This window comes from Lethenteron reissneri, chromosome 42, assembly GCF_015708825.2.
Source record: "Lethenteron reissneri isolate LAM-NWPU_2019-01 chromosome 42, ASM1570882v1, whole genome shotgun sequence".
Taxonomy (NCBI): Eukaryota; Metazoa; Chordata; class Hyperoartia; order Petromyzontiformes; family Petromyzontidae; genus Lethenteron; species Lethenteron reissneri.
Window position 1 is genome coordinate 10,275,065 of NC_083820.1, and position 12,698 is coordinate 10,287,762.

Here is a 12,698-nt window from a genome sequence, read left to right on the forward strand (position 1 = left end):
CTGAAGACGGAAGCTTGTGTTGCCTCCGAAACGTCGTGATTTATTATTTTATTTATATTATTTTTATGAATTATTTTTATTATTTATTTTTTACCTACGTTACTTTACCCAAAAAAACCTAAGAGTGTGAATCCTTGCAGTCACGAAAGCTTCAAATCTAAAATTGGCGTTTTCTACTTTTGAACTTGCTCAAGACCGGTAGTCGGTAACCCATTGCTGGACTCATCAGACTGTGATGAATTATAATCGCTGCTGGACAAAGGAAGACACCAAAGAGCCGTGTGATTAATTCAGTGTCAAAATCTGAAACGTGAATTCCATTCCCCCCTCCCCATCGGTCTCCCCGTGTATTAACTCGCGCAAGGCTTGCGTGCCACCTGCGACTCGCCGTCCACGTGACCTCCTCTCGCTGCTGTCTCACAGTGTCACTCCCAGCGTGCGTCTCTCTACGACCTCAATCACAGAGTCTGCACAGACCCCACGTCCCGCCTTCACGTGTCACCCTCGCTCGCCTTCTCGACACGCGGGCGGCACAAGGCGCTACCCCGCAAATCGCTCGCCCACACCGCTGCTGGCAAAAAGGCCTCCACCACAGAGAGCTGGCGAGCGTATTCCCACCTCCCCCCCCCCCCCCACGGACCGCCTACTCTTCCACGCTGGTCAAACGTCTTGTAAAATATATGACTGCTCACACGCGAGCTGCCGATCGACTGACTGCGCTCTGCTCGTCTATACTGCTGGGTGGACAGAGGCAGTAGCAGGGAGGGGGGTGGGGTGAGATGGAAGAAACCTGCAGCGTTGTTTCAACTGCCGCACCGGGAAGTCGAACCGACGAACTCCACGTTTCACGTGCGGTGGGCTCACCACTGCACCTCCTCGACACGCGTTGTATGATCGTCGCGACGGCCGCAGCACGCGAAGGAAGCGGGACACGGCCACCCTGAAATGGTGGAGCAACGCAAAAAAAAAGAAACTACGAAGTGCAACATCAAAGAGTAATTAACAAAAGCTGCACAAACCCCTCGTGAGCCAAGGGTGCATAGCTTGCACGGGTCGCGTTTCCAGTTGCCGTGTCAGCATTTCTGAGCAGTTATCAAAACGAAAGAGTTAATTAAATACGGACCTCATCACAAAGCTCCGCGAAGATACAGCGACACATTCGTCCACCTCATCAATTTGCCCCCCCCCCCCCTCGACTTCCTCCGGTCAGCCCAATGTGCGAGTTCGCCCCCGACACATTTGCGAACACCGCCGGGCACGTGTGTGTGAGAAACAGCTTGATGGCTCACCGGATTCCTCCACTATGAATAAATGTCAATATATGAATATTCTGAGTCTGATTCTGGGTTAGCGGCACCGCTGCCGCTAGCAGTGCCAGATCAACTTGGGGGGAGGGGTGGGGGTTTAGGGGGCTGCATCCCATGGCCCCCCCAAATATATATAGAAATATGTAAAGTGCCTTTTAGTGGTTGAAACGCAAGACCGCAGCACGATGACGAATATCCACAGGTCATTTGTTCAAGCTGTGCAATCGCTGTGCATGTTAGCACCAGTTACGTGCCACTATATATATGATTCACAGACAAAAATTTATACTTTCCGTTGGCTTTACAATTCGTGCATCGCACGTAAAATTCGAAACTGAAATCACCAAGGATTAATAACAAAGTGTGTGGCAATATCGGGTATGGGTGGTGGTAGAAGAGTCAAGGGAATGTATGTAACAGACACGGAGGGGACTCCCTCCCCCCCCCCCCCACAAACTATCAACACATTTTTTTTATGCTACCAAGGTAAAGGCCCACTGAGCTATGTAGCTCTTTTTCAGGAGCGACCTGCCCACAAATGATAGCTCAACGAAGTGTCTTATCACGTGGAAATGTATAGCAGCAGCCTAATACCCCAAACGCGTGATGTTGATTCCAAATGTGTAGGGGGAAAAAATCCACCCCAGTTAGAGGAGAGAGACATGCAAACTCCAAATATAGAGCAGGCGTCAGGGTTGGGATCGAACCTCCTGTATACCAGGCGAGGTAATTAACATCTCGCCACCGCATCGCCCCCCCATCAGACGTAATCCGGCCCTGGCTGCGAGCCAACGCGAGGTTCAGCGAGGCAGGGTCGGTGGGGGCGTTCTGTGGTTGGGTCCCAGACCCCGCGTTGTCCAGCGCTACGGTCAATGCGAGTGTGGGCGGCTCCACCCCCCTCCTCCTCCTGGTGCCTGCGCCCAACCTCTCCCCACCGCGGCGGTGACAGCGTTCGGAGAGTTTCCGTGCCGGGCCAGGGTATTTCAGGAGTGCTGGGCAGCGCAGAGAGGGGAGGGCTGCCTCTCCGTGTGGGCACAAGGCTGGCAAGCTCCTCCGCATGCCACAACGGCTCCCCTGATTTGGGACCAATTTTCCTGGCTCGCTGTTTTCTGCCGGGACTTGTAGCGGGGAACACTCTGTCGGCTGCGATTGGCTCGCTTCTGTTTGAGAGTACGGTTTTTTTTAATCGCGTGTAGAATTTTTTTTCTTCTTTTACGTGGGGGGGTGGGCAGAGGCCGGGAGAGAGAAGTAAATGGCATTACGTTTTCGCAGCTAATCTGTGGCTGAATGTAGACGAAACAGTAGATGTTTGCTTAATCAAGCCGGTATTCTGTGAACGCGTTCCCGTTTTTTTTTTGTTATCGACTGCTGCGTACCGAGACGAGGCAAGCATTCCAGGGGGTTGACAATTCTGCGCAGTGTGGTTGCACCTTGGTGCGAGGAAGACGTTCCGTTATTCTCCGTGGTGCCAGAGAGGGCCTCAAGAAAACAAAGTCTGCGTCTGGGCTTCGATTTATTTTTCTGCTCTTTCCAGTGCCACTCAGATCGTTCGAGGTTGCAGTCAGCACTCGCCTGTCTGCAATTGCGTAATGTGTGATAACACATCTGCGTTTTAGCGTTGCGGTTAGGACATTTCAGTGGACATTCTGTTCCACCGGGACTTAGGAAGGGAAATGCGTACCCAATTTTCGTTTTTTTTTGTGCCAAAGTTTAATTAAGATAGAGCTGTGCCCGAACAACGACTTATACGCAACAAACGGTCAACCCTAATTACCTTGTTGGATGCTGGCGATAGGGAAATACAATGCAGACTTGTCAACGCTTTATGAAGGACCACGGTCAGAAAAATACTCCTGCTGTTCTAAATTTTCATCTTACATCGTTTGCATTTAGGCGGAATTTAACCTTTTGAACAACTAGTACGAAACGAGCTCTTCACGGTTAATTTTTTTCGTTTGATATTTGTGCAGTGCCACTGGCGAACAAAAGCCAACAATCTAAGAAGCAAGCACCTCTTCCCGAAGTGTTGCCATTAGCTGAGCGGACCTGAAGCAGCCAGATTTGTAGGACGAACGAAAAGAGAGACACCGACGCAGACAGCGGAGCGTTCGCTGCCCAACGCTGCTCATCCAGAGGGCCTCCTCCTCGTCCGCCGGGACGACGCGTCGAGGACACATGGCCGTGCGGGACGGTACGCGGCTGTCCAGCTGCTGCCTGCTGCTGCTGCTGCTGCTGGGGATGAGCGCGTGCCGAGCGCGGGCCCAGGTCGGCGCGGGGGCCTCCTCGGCACGCGCCGGCGGCGGGGGCCGCTCCGTCGGCTCGGCCTCTCCCCCGTCGGGAGGCGTGGACGCCTCGGGCCGGCGCTACCACCGGCTGCAGCACGGCGCCTGCACCTACACCTTCCTGCTGCCCGAGCTCGTGGGGGCGGCGGCGGCGGACGGCTCCGGCTGCAGGGCGGCCCCGGCGGCGGGGGGCGGCCCCCCCTTCCCGTCGCCGTCGCTCAGCGGCAACGCCCTGCAGCGCGACGCGCCCCCGCCCCCCGCCGCCGCCGAGCCCGACTGGGCGCTGCAGCGCCTGCAGCAGCTGGAGGTGGCGATGGAGAACAACACGCACTGGCTGCGCAAGGTAGGCGCCTCCTACGGGGCTCGCGCGCGCCACCCCCCCCCCCCCCCCAACTGCTGGCGCACGCGCGCGCGCTCGACCTGTCGCTGGGCTGCAGCCCGCGCTGAACCTAGAGCCTCCCCATCTGTTGTAGACGCTCACCCACACTCCCCCCCCCACCTGCGGAGTTAGATGAATGGGCAATGATCACGATCACTCGTCATAACGCTCTCCGGTGAGTTTTCGGATTGAGTCGCGTGCTGTTCTGCCCGATTAGTCCGACGTTTCGCCCCACGTGCTGGGAGATTCGGGCCGTGTAGAGTGAAACCTCGGGCAGGTAGCAGAGCTACGCACGCACACACGACTACGCAGTGGCATTTCTCCATATGCGTTTCGTTAATTTATTTCATAGACATGATTACACATTGACCTTCGGGGAAATTTTAATTCAACTGGGAGCAGCGCGTCTCTAGCCCATACTGCGACCACTGGTCATCTCTGCTGGCCAGCCGAGGTCTTTCCAGGAGCAGCGATGCAGAGCGTGAGAGCCTTGCAGCCCTCTGTAGGGAACAGGGGTGAACCCAGTCACTTAATTTGTGGAGTCTCTTGGACTCGGCAAAAATCGGTCCTCGTGATGAGCACAAGGCCCCCGTGGAACGCCGTCGCCGTTTAAAGTCGACTCAAGCAATAATGTCAGCCGGCGTCAATTAGACACACGCGCGCACACACACGTAGGTGGAAATCAAATCCACAACCGCTGGCTGAGGCTGGCCCGTGCCGGCCTCATCCCGCATTAACCTCTGGCTGCACATGCACGCGGCACGCGCCCCTGGCACGGGAGCAGCCAACCCTCCCCCGCCACCTACCCCAGGCACCTAACAGCTGCAGCAGCTAACGATGTGTGTAATTGGTGAGCCCGCGGGACGAGGGCCCACCACCGCCACGGACGTGCGGCTTGCGGCGCTGAAATGCCACTCTCTCTCCAAGTCGCCCGGCTCCCTGTCCGTGGGAGGTTTCCCCCCACCACCCCCTCCCCACCACCACCATCACCCCCCACCACCCCCACCATCACCCCCCACCACCCCCACCATCACCCCCCACCACCCCCCTTGCTTTCTTCCTTATTTTCTTTCCTGTCCGACGGCGATCCGTCTCGCGCGACGCAGCTTTCTGCACCACCACCAACAACAACCACCGCCATTCGCCACTAAGTAGCGGTGACGTCACCACCACGCTTGTGCCAGGCCATGTGCACCTTGAGGCCACGTGAAGTGTCGAACGCCCGCTGGCAGGAGGTCACGGGGCAGACCCAGCAGGTGCCACGGGTCGACTGACCTAGATGACCGAGATGACTAGCTGATGCACCACCTGTGCCCCCTACTGTACCAACTTGCTGTGCTTTAGCCATCCGGCGCTCCGCTCGTTGTTGTGAGCGTCGCTCCTCCGCCCTCCGTTGTTGTTGGAGTGATCACCATCATCAAGGTGATCGGCCAAAACCGCCAAATGGCTGAAAGCGACAATTCGAGCATTTCGCGAACTTTCATTAAGTCGCCGATAAAATTAAGTGCGACGTGGATAACGCCTGCGATGTTTCACTTCCCCTCTTGTTTAGTTTAGGCTGCATTTTTTGTTTTTGGCAGCGGCTTTTTTTTTTTGCGCGTGCATAATTTCACAGAAATGGTGGTTCTTCAAAAAGAGAAGGGTGGAAACCCCCTCCTCCACCCCCCCGCAGAAAAGGTCGACGTTGCTTTAACTGTTCGCAACGTAATTGGCGGAGCTCCGCCGACCAAAGGGATATCGGTCACGAGCGGGTTCACAGCGACACCGTCCCCCTGCCTCTTCCAAATTAACACTTCATCGGGATCGAGGCAAGCAGCTGCGCGCCTGTTGCCTCTTAACGCACAGACGGAGGGGGTTGGAAGAGTCCACGTGCCGTAAACATCTGCCAAGCAATTTTCTTTGAACTTCTGATTTGCTTTTCATGGCAACCCTGCATATTTTTGAATGCATAAACATATTATGCGATGATTTTAAGGAATGTGTGCTCTTCAGTGAGGCTGACCAAATGGTTTCAAGGCGCCGAGGCTATGTTATAGAACTGCACCACCCACTCATCTTGATCATCATCATCATCACAATCAATGTGAGCCGTAATCTATCCGCTGCTAGATGAAGGTCTCCCCCACCCAACCCGAAGCTGTCGCCATCTCTCGTGGTGTCGCGACGCGATAATCCGACGAGCTGCTGCGCGCGATCTCATTTCACAGCTCCATCTCCTTGGCGCACGTGCTCAGTCACGTGTCTATTCCCTCCATTGGTTGTCACTCCGTCTCGACCACCACCACCACAATTAACCACTCAAACAAGCGGCCACACTTAACAGATAGTAATACATCACGAGCCGAACTACTCGGATGCTGTGCATTTGCGTGCATTTAAAAGTTGTATATTTTCCGTGTGTGTGTGTGTTGCCTTTGAGAGATCAATTATACTTGGCACTCGGAAAAAGCAGCCCAGGAAGTTAAAACGAATTATGTTGCTGCTGCTGCTGCGTTGGCAGTGGTGCACAAGGCATGCTTAACAAAACAAAACACTGAACACATTCATCAATAACACCGCGTGGTCTTGCAAGCGAAATATATATATTGATAGGTGACGTTTCGGGAACAGCATTGCAGTATTGTTGCAGACAGTTAAACGTCCGGGGAGGTGCAAAAATGTCCTTCCTTTCAACGATATTCACTAATCACTGATATACCGTATTGAATTGTATTCTGTGCAGGTGCTGTTTAGGAGAATTACAAGTAAAAGATGCACTTCATAATACGACTGAGAAAATCTCACCCGAGTCTTAAGATACATTGTTTTCAGGAGGCCCCTGTCCCTTGGGCTGCGTTTGGCAAGCAGGAAGCCACTGGGGTGTCTGAAGATAGCCCCACGGCATGTGGAGGGACAACACTCACATACCCTATCACGGAAGGATTTCAGAATCCATCGTCTGTGACTGTCATGCCGATGTCACTCTGCAGCGCATCATTGCTGGGAGTTTCACAAACCTGTGCCATCCTGCATCCACGAGATGGATTGATTGTTGCATTCTGAGACTGATGACAGATGGCGATCACGTGGATAGGGCTTCATCTAGCAGCGGATAAACCATACAATATTTGTTCTTCAATGAATATTCAGTACCCTCTAGGAACCAACATTCAGGAATATTCCCTTGACCCTTTAAATATCTGTAACCCCCTTAAGATTTAGTCTCAAATAATGTCTTCGTGTGCGTGTAAGTCTATAGCCGTGCATTTTCGACGCAACAAAAACGTTAAGTTTAAGACCCACTCTCCAAACTTCATGGTAAAGCTGTTGCTCAATTTTAAGTGCAGCAATTCGCTTGCCACTCACTCTCTGTGCTCGGTCTCAACTCTGTCTCCACCAGTGTAGCACGTGGCCCTCGCATTTATCCCCTCTCCTCAAGCGGCACAAATAAGTAGAGCGGAACAAATGCACCACCGGTGGGAATACATTTTCAGGGCAACCGATACATATATTTTATTTTTCTAACACTACTTCGCTTACTGTCATTTTCGGAGGAACGCATCGCAAGTCACGGCGAGGATATCGTGACCCAATGGAAGCGCGAAAGTCGATACTCGTTCACAGTTTACTCGAGTCGTGACATACGCGTCACCAAGTCAGGCGTGCGGCACTGTAATGGGGTTTACGGAAGCGTATCGCTCGAGGTCCGGCGTAATTTATTAATCGTGGTCACTTTTCTAAAAGCAAAACCCCCCGTTGACCGTGGAATGTGGAAGGCGCACGCAGCCATCCACTAAACGGATTTTTCCGATGCCATAATTTTTATTCAAATTAAGTGCCGCTACGTGGCAACCTCCTTCAGCCACGGGACATGATGAACAGCTGTCAGTGTCAATCTAGATGTCAGTGTGTGTGTGTTGAACTCCGTTCGCCACCGTACGTAGCCAACCGTGATAATCGGAGGTCCTGGAGAGACCTCGGCAGTCCAGCAGAGATGGCTATCGATCAAAGTGTGGGCTAGAGGTGCCACTGCATCCTATGAATTACATTTCCCCGAAGGACAATGTAAATGTTTAATTTACATTAAGTGGCGTCTCCGTTATCGCACTCACGATCGACACGAAATGTTACACGATCTTTTCGTCTCTTTTTTGTAGAATGAAGTCGAAAGCATAAATCACAGCACATTGCTCCAATGTAACGATCCCACCTCGTAAAATGTAAAGTTACTCAACTTACTCAAACAAAACGGTCGTGCCGTACGGCTCTCCGATGCGTTTTCGGGTTTGCGTCCGCACGATGTGGTCCGACGTTTCGTTCCTCGTGCCGAGAGCATGCTCGGCAAAGGGGAACAGTTGCTGAGTAACCTCCCCGCGCGAGGGAACGGCACCATCGGAACGTCATGCCTGGCGACATGCCGCACAAACCGAACGGACATGAAAGAGGTATTGAAATAAAAAAGGACGATTTCGCTTGGAGATGGTTTGAGTTATTTCTCCTGTTTCATTACAAACAAACGACCACTTTGTAGCTCCTTGATTTTGTCTCTTGGCTTCCGTGAAATGTCACGATAGTTATGTTCGTAAAAAAAAACTTTATTTTCTCCGCAAACGCACAAAATGTTTTATTTCAACCCAACATTTAGTGCGTAAAAAAAATAGAAAAAAATCTTCTCAGTCGCGGCGCTTTTTTGGAAGCACTTTATATAAATACCGCAGCGTGAGCCGCAAAAATCACAAACACGTGGAACGAGACGAGAGTGTATAAAAACGCGAATTCTAAAAATAAGTGGGGTCTTTTCTCTTTTTAGCGCAGGAAATTACATCCAAATGCGACTCGGCCAACCGAAGGGACACCTACGGCCACATCTGACGATGGCGACAGAGTTACTCTGAAATGCCGACACAAGAGACGTCTCCGGTAGTTTTTTGAACGATGAGCAAATCCAGACGTCAAGGCGTTCGTCTATTGAGCCAAGAAGACCGGTCCGAGCGCGGGGGTCGGCATCACGTCGATGATGTGTTTCTTCCATCCGCTACCCTTACATAGAGACCAATACACAATAGTCACCGTGCAACCTTAACAGACTCCTGGGGCAAGTGCTGATGGCGAGCACCTATGAAGCGGGTGGGTAAGCTAGCCTCACGCCCGGCCGCCTTTGTCTCCCTATTGGCGATGTTTACACATCGCTCCATTTGAGGCTGAGTCGACCTAGGGGATTTGCAAGTGTCGTGAGCTAATCGTTACGCACCGTGGCAGCATCCGTTCATCATTAACGCTTGTCTTACATAACTCGTCGTACTACTCAAATAGTAAATGTTGTGGCTTTACTCTCCAACACACCGCTGGGCTGAAGTAGTAGATTAACTAGCGCGTTGTTTACGTGACAAACCTTACCGGGTGTGTTGGGTGCTGGAAGTTTACGACACATTTATACTTACGCGATCTAACCCAAAAAAAACCTTTATCATGAATAACGCACTAAATTAAACGCAAGCGGCAAGGCTGACGAAGTCTGTTGGGTACCGGTCATCGCAGCAGGAGGAAGTCCATCGAGCCGGTCAGATTGACCGACTAATCTTTCGGGAGATTTTCACTTACAAGGCGGAGCTGTGGACCCCCACAGATCGAGTCCGTGATAGATGGAGGGATTGCCGCGTGCACGAGACATTTTGTAGCCAATGAGCCGTCGCGGATTTTGAAGCATGCGATCCAGCATGAGGTTAAGCATCATCGTCATCATCATCATCATCACAATCCATGGGGCAGATAGACCCCTTACTGTAGGTGTCCACCGCACATTTCGTCATTTTTTTCCACTTTCCTCTCCGCCTTGTAAGTGCCAATTTGCTCAGGTACTACTGGGGTTGAGCGTGGAATGGAAATCGCTCTTCATTTCTATCGATCCCCGTTCCATAACTCCACGCACGGGGCGAGCGAACACTGACCACCACGTCACCGTGATCGACCCCGCCTCAACGTGATTTCCACGGCCCTCGTTCGATACCGCTTTTACAGCGCCTCTTGCAGAAACAACTCAGAAATTAGGGCTTGTTTTAGCGAGCCGCTGTCTGCGCAGACTCAACGGCTGACGCAAAACCGAGATGACCCCCGAGTGTGGGGGGTGGGGGGGGGGTGTGAGGGGGGCCACACTCGAGCCCCCCCCCCCCCACCCAAAGTGCGAGAATATGAGGCCATCTGGCCAGATTCATTCCGCCGTAGCCCGCGAGTGGCGGCGACAGACAGCACGCACCGCTTGACCGCCACGGGATTTGTCAGCGAGGCTGTCCCCGGCGTAGAGGTTATTCACTAACGCGCGCTCTACGGACTTTAGAAGGCAACGGGGTTATGAACACGCAGAAAGGAGGGGGCGGGGAACGCACTCCCGTCTCTTCCCCGTGGCTCTCTGAGCTTTGCAAGTGCCCCATGTGCTTGCTTAGTAAGCAGTCTTGACTATGTTTGTATAATAATAATAATACCACACGCGCGTGCGTGTGCGCACGTGTGTGTTAGAGTCCCACTCATGGCCAACAATAGTGATGATTAATTATATCTGAACCGGTTCTGGGCCTCCTCTAGGTCGGCTCAGCCTTAAATGCGTACCTGGTCCGGTGTGTAAAATGTCGCCACGGGCAAGACAAAGGCGGCCGGGCGTGGTGCTGACCGCCCACCCCCTCGTGTGCCGTGCCAACCATCATAGGCGCTCATTTACAGCACTTGCCCCAAGAGTCTGTGTAGCCTATCCGGGACATCTTTGTCTTTGTGTACTTGCTTACAAGCTATTGCCCCAACAGCTTGCGTAGGCTATACTGTCCAGGGGAATCTCTGTCATTTGTGTATGTGTGGGTATGAGTTTCACGTGTGTGTATGTGTGGGTATGAGTTTCACGTGTGTGTATGTGTGGGTATGAGTTTCACGTGTGTGTATGTGTGGGTATGAGTTTCACGTGTGTGTGTGTGTGGGTATGAGTTTCACGTGTGTGTATGTGTGGGTATGAGTTACACGTGTGTGTGTGTGTGGGTATGAGTTTCACGTGTGTGTATGTGTGGGTATGAGTTACACGTGTGTGTGTGTGTGTGTATGTGTGGGTATAAGTTGCACATGTGTGTATGTGTGGGTATGAGTTTCACGTGTGTGTATGTGTGGGTATGAGTTTCACGTGTGTGTATGTGTGGGTATGAGTTACACGTGTGTGTGTGTGTGTATGTGTGGGTATAAGTTGCACATGTGTGTATGTGTGGGTATGAGTTTCACGTGTGTGTGTATGTGTGGGTATGAGTTATACGTGTGTGTATGTGTGGGTATGAGTTTCACGTGTGTGTATGTGTGTGCGTATACACACATACACATGTGCATGTGTGTGTACGCGCTTGATGGGGTTTGCAGTTGCAAAAGATGCCTTGTGTGTGTGTGTGACACAGTGGGGAGCACAGGTGGTGGATATGTCAGTCATCTCAGTTAACCCTAACACCTGGATCTGACCCCTGACCTCCTGCCACCAGCGAGCCTTCGACAATTGACGTGGCCACAAAGTGCACCTAGCCTGGCACTAGCGCTGTGGTGACGTCACTTCGTGGCGAATGGCTGTGGCTGTTGTTGTATATGTGTAAATGTGTATATGCAACAACAACGCCACGACTTGTCTACGTGTGGACGTATACATACACAAGGGCACGTGTGTGTGCACATGCGTATTACCCAGTTTGTGTGGAATGTTGGGCCAGAATTGGGCCAACTTTGCTCTAACATTTCCAACCACGTAACCAACATCGGTCCAACGTTGCATGTTGAGTTGGTATGTGCAGTGCACGTGTGTTTGTGTGTGTTCACTTGTGTGTGTGTGTATATATGTGCATGCGTGTGTAAGCTCGATAGGGTTGTCAGTTGATGAAAGCTGCCTTGTTTTTTTGTGAGAAAGCGCATATGGTCGAGCGGAAGTGTTATAGCACCATACAAATACAAAGACCCCCCGTATAGCCTTTACAGACATTTGGGGAAAGTGCTGTTAGTGAGTAGCACCTATGCGGGCTGATGCGGCACACGAGGGGGTGGGTGGCCAGCACCACGCCCGGTCACCTTTGTCTCCCAAGTGGCGATGTTTACACATCGCACCAGGTACTCATTTGAGGCTGAATCGACCTTAGGGGAGGCGCTTGACCGTTGCAAATAATCCTCGCTGGTGTTGGCCCGTGAGCGAGAATCGAACTCGAAGCCAGCGGTTTCGTGGTGCGGCGTTGCGCTAACCGCTGCGCCACCGCTCCTCAGCGTGCCATACGCTCGCAGAATAACACGCGCACATTAATCAGCGACAGCGGTCAAAGCGAGCAAGTGCTTGCGTGGGCCCTTGCCTTCTGAAGCTCAAAGTTGCCTTCTGAAGCTCAAAGTTGCCTTCTGAAGCTCAAAGCAAAGAAGTGACAGAATTCTGTTCCAAACGATCGCAAAAAAATGTAAAGCGCAAAAATAAACATGGACGCGAAGTTTAGAAAGTGGGGCTTTTAACGTCATCGTCGCTATCCATTTCATTCGATGATGATGGTAGTGATGGCTGAGCAGTCCCATCCTTGAACGGTCAGATCCTCACACACAAACCTGTTACTCGGTGCTTCTCCATAGGAGACTTCTCACTCATTCACACACCCAGTCAGTCAACCACCCACTCACTCAACCAACCACTCATTCACTCAACCAACCACCCACCCAGTCAATCAACCACCCACTCAATCAACTACTCACCCACGTAACCACCCACTC

The 12,698-nt window shown here is 52.1% G+C and overlaps 1 protein-coding gene across 1 annotated transcript in view; it reads left to right on the plus strand.

Moving 5' to 3' along the window:
* The first annotated feature begins 2,273 nt into the window (after positions 1-2,273).
* The window catches only part of LOC133352937 (angiopoietin-2-like), a 45,844-nt gene continuing 35,419 nt past the window's right edge, over positions 2,274-12,698 (plus strand). The window contains exon 1 of the mRNA XM_061568943.1: positions 2,274-3,932. Within this exon, the coding sequence (XP_061424927.1) occupies positions 3,483-3,932 (450 nt within the window). The 5' untranslated portion in view covers positions 2,274-3,482. The remainder of the gene's footprint in view (positions 3,933-12,698) is intronic.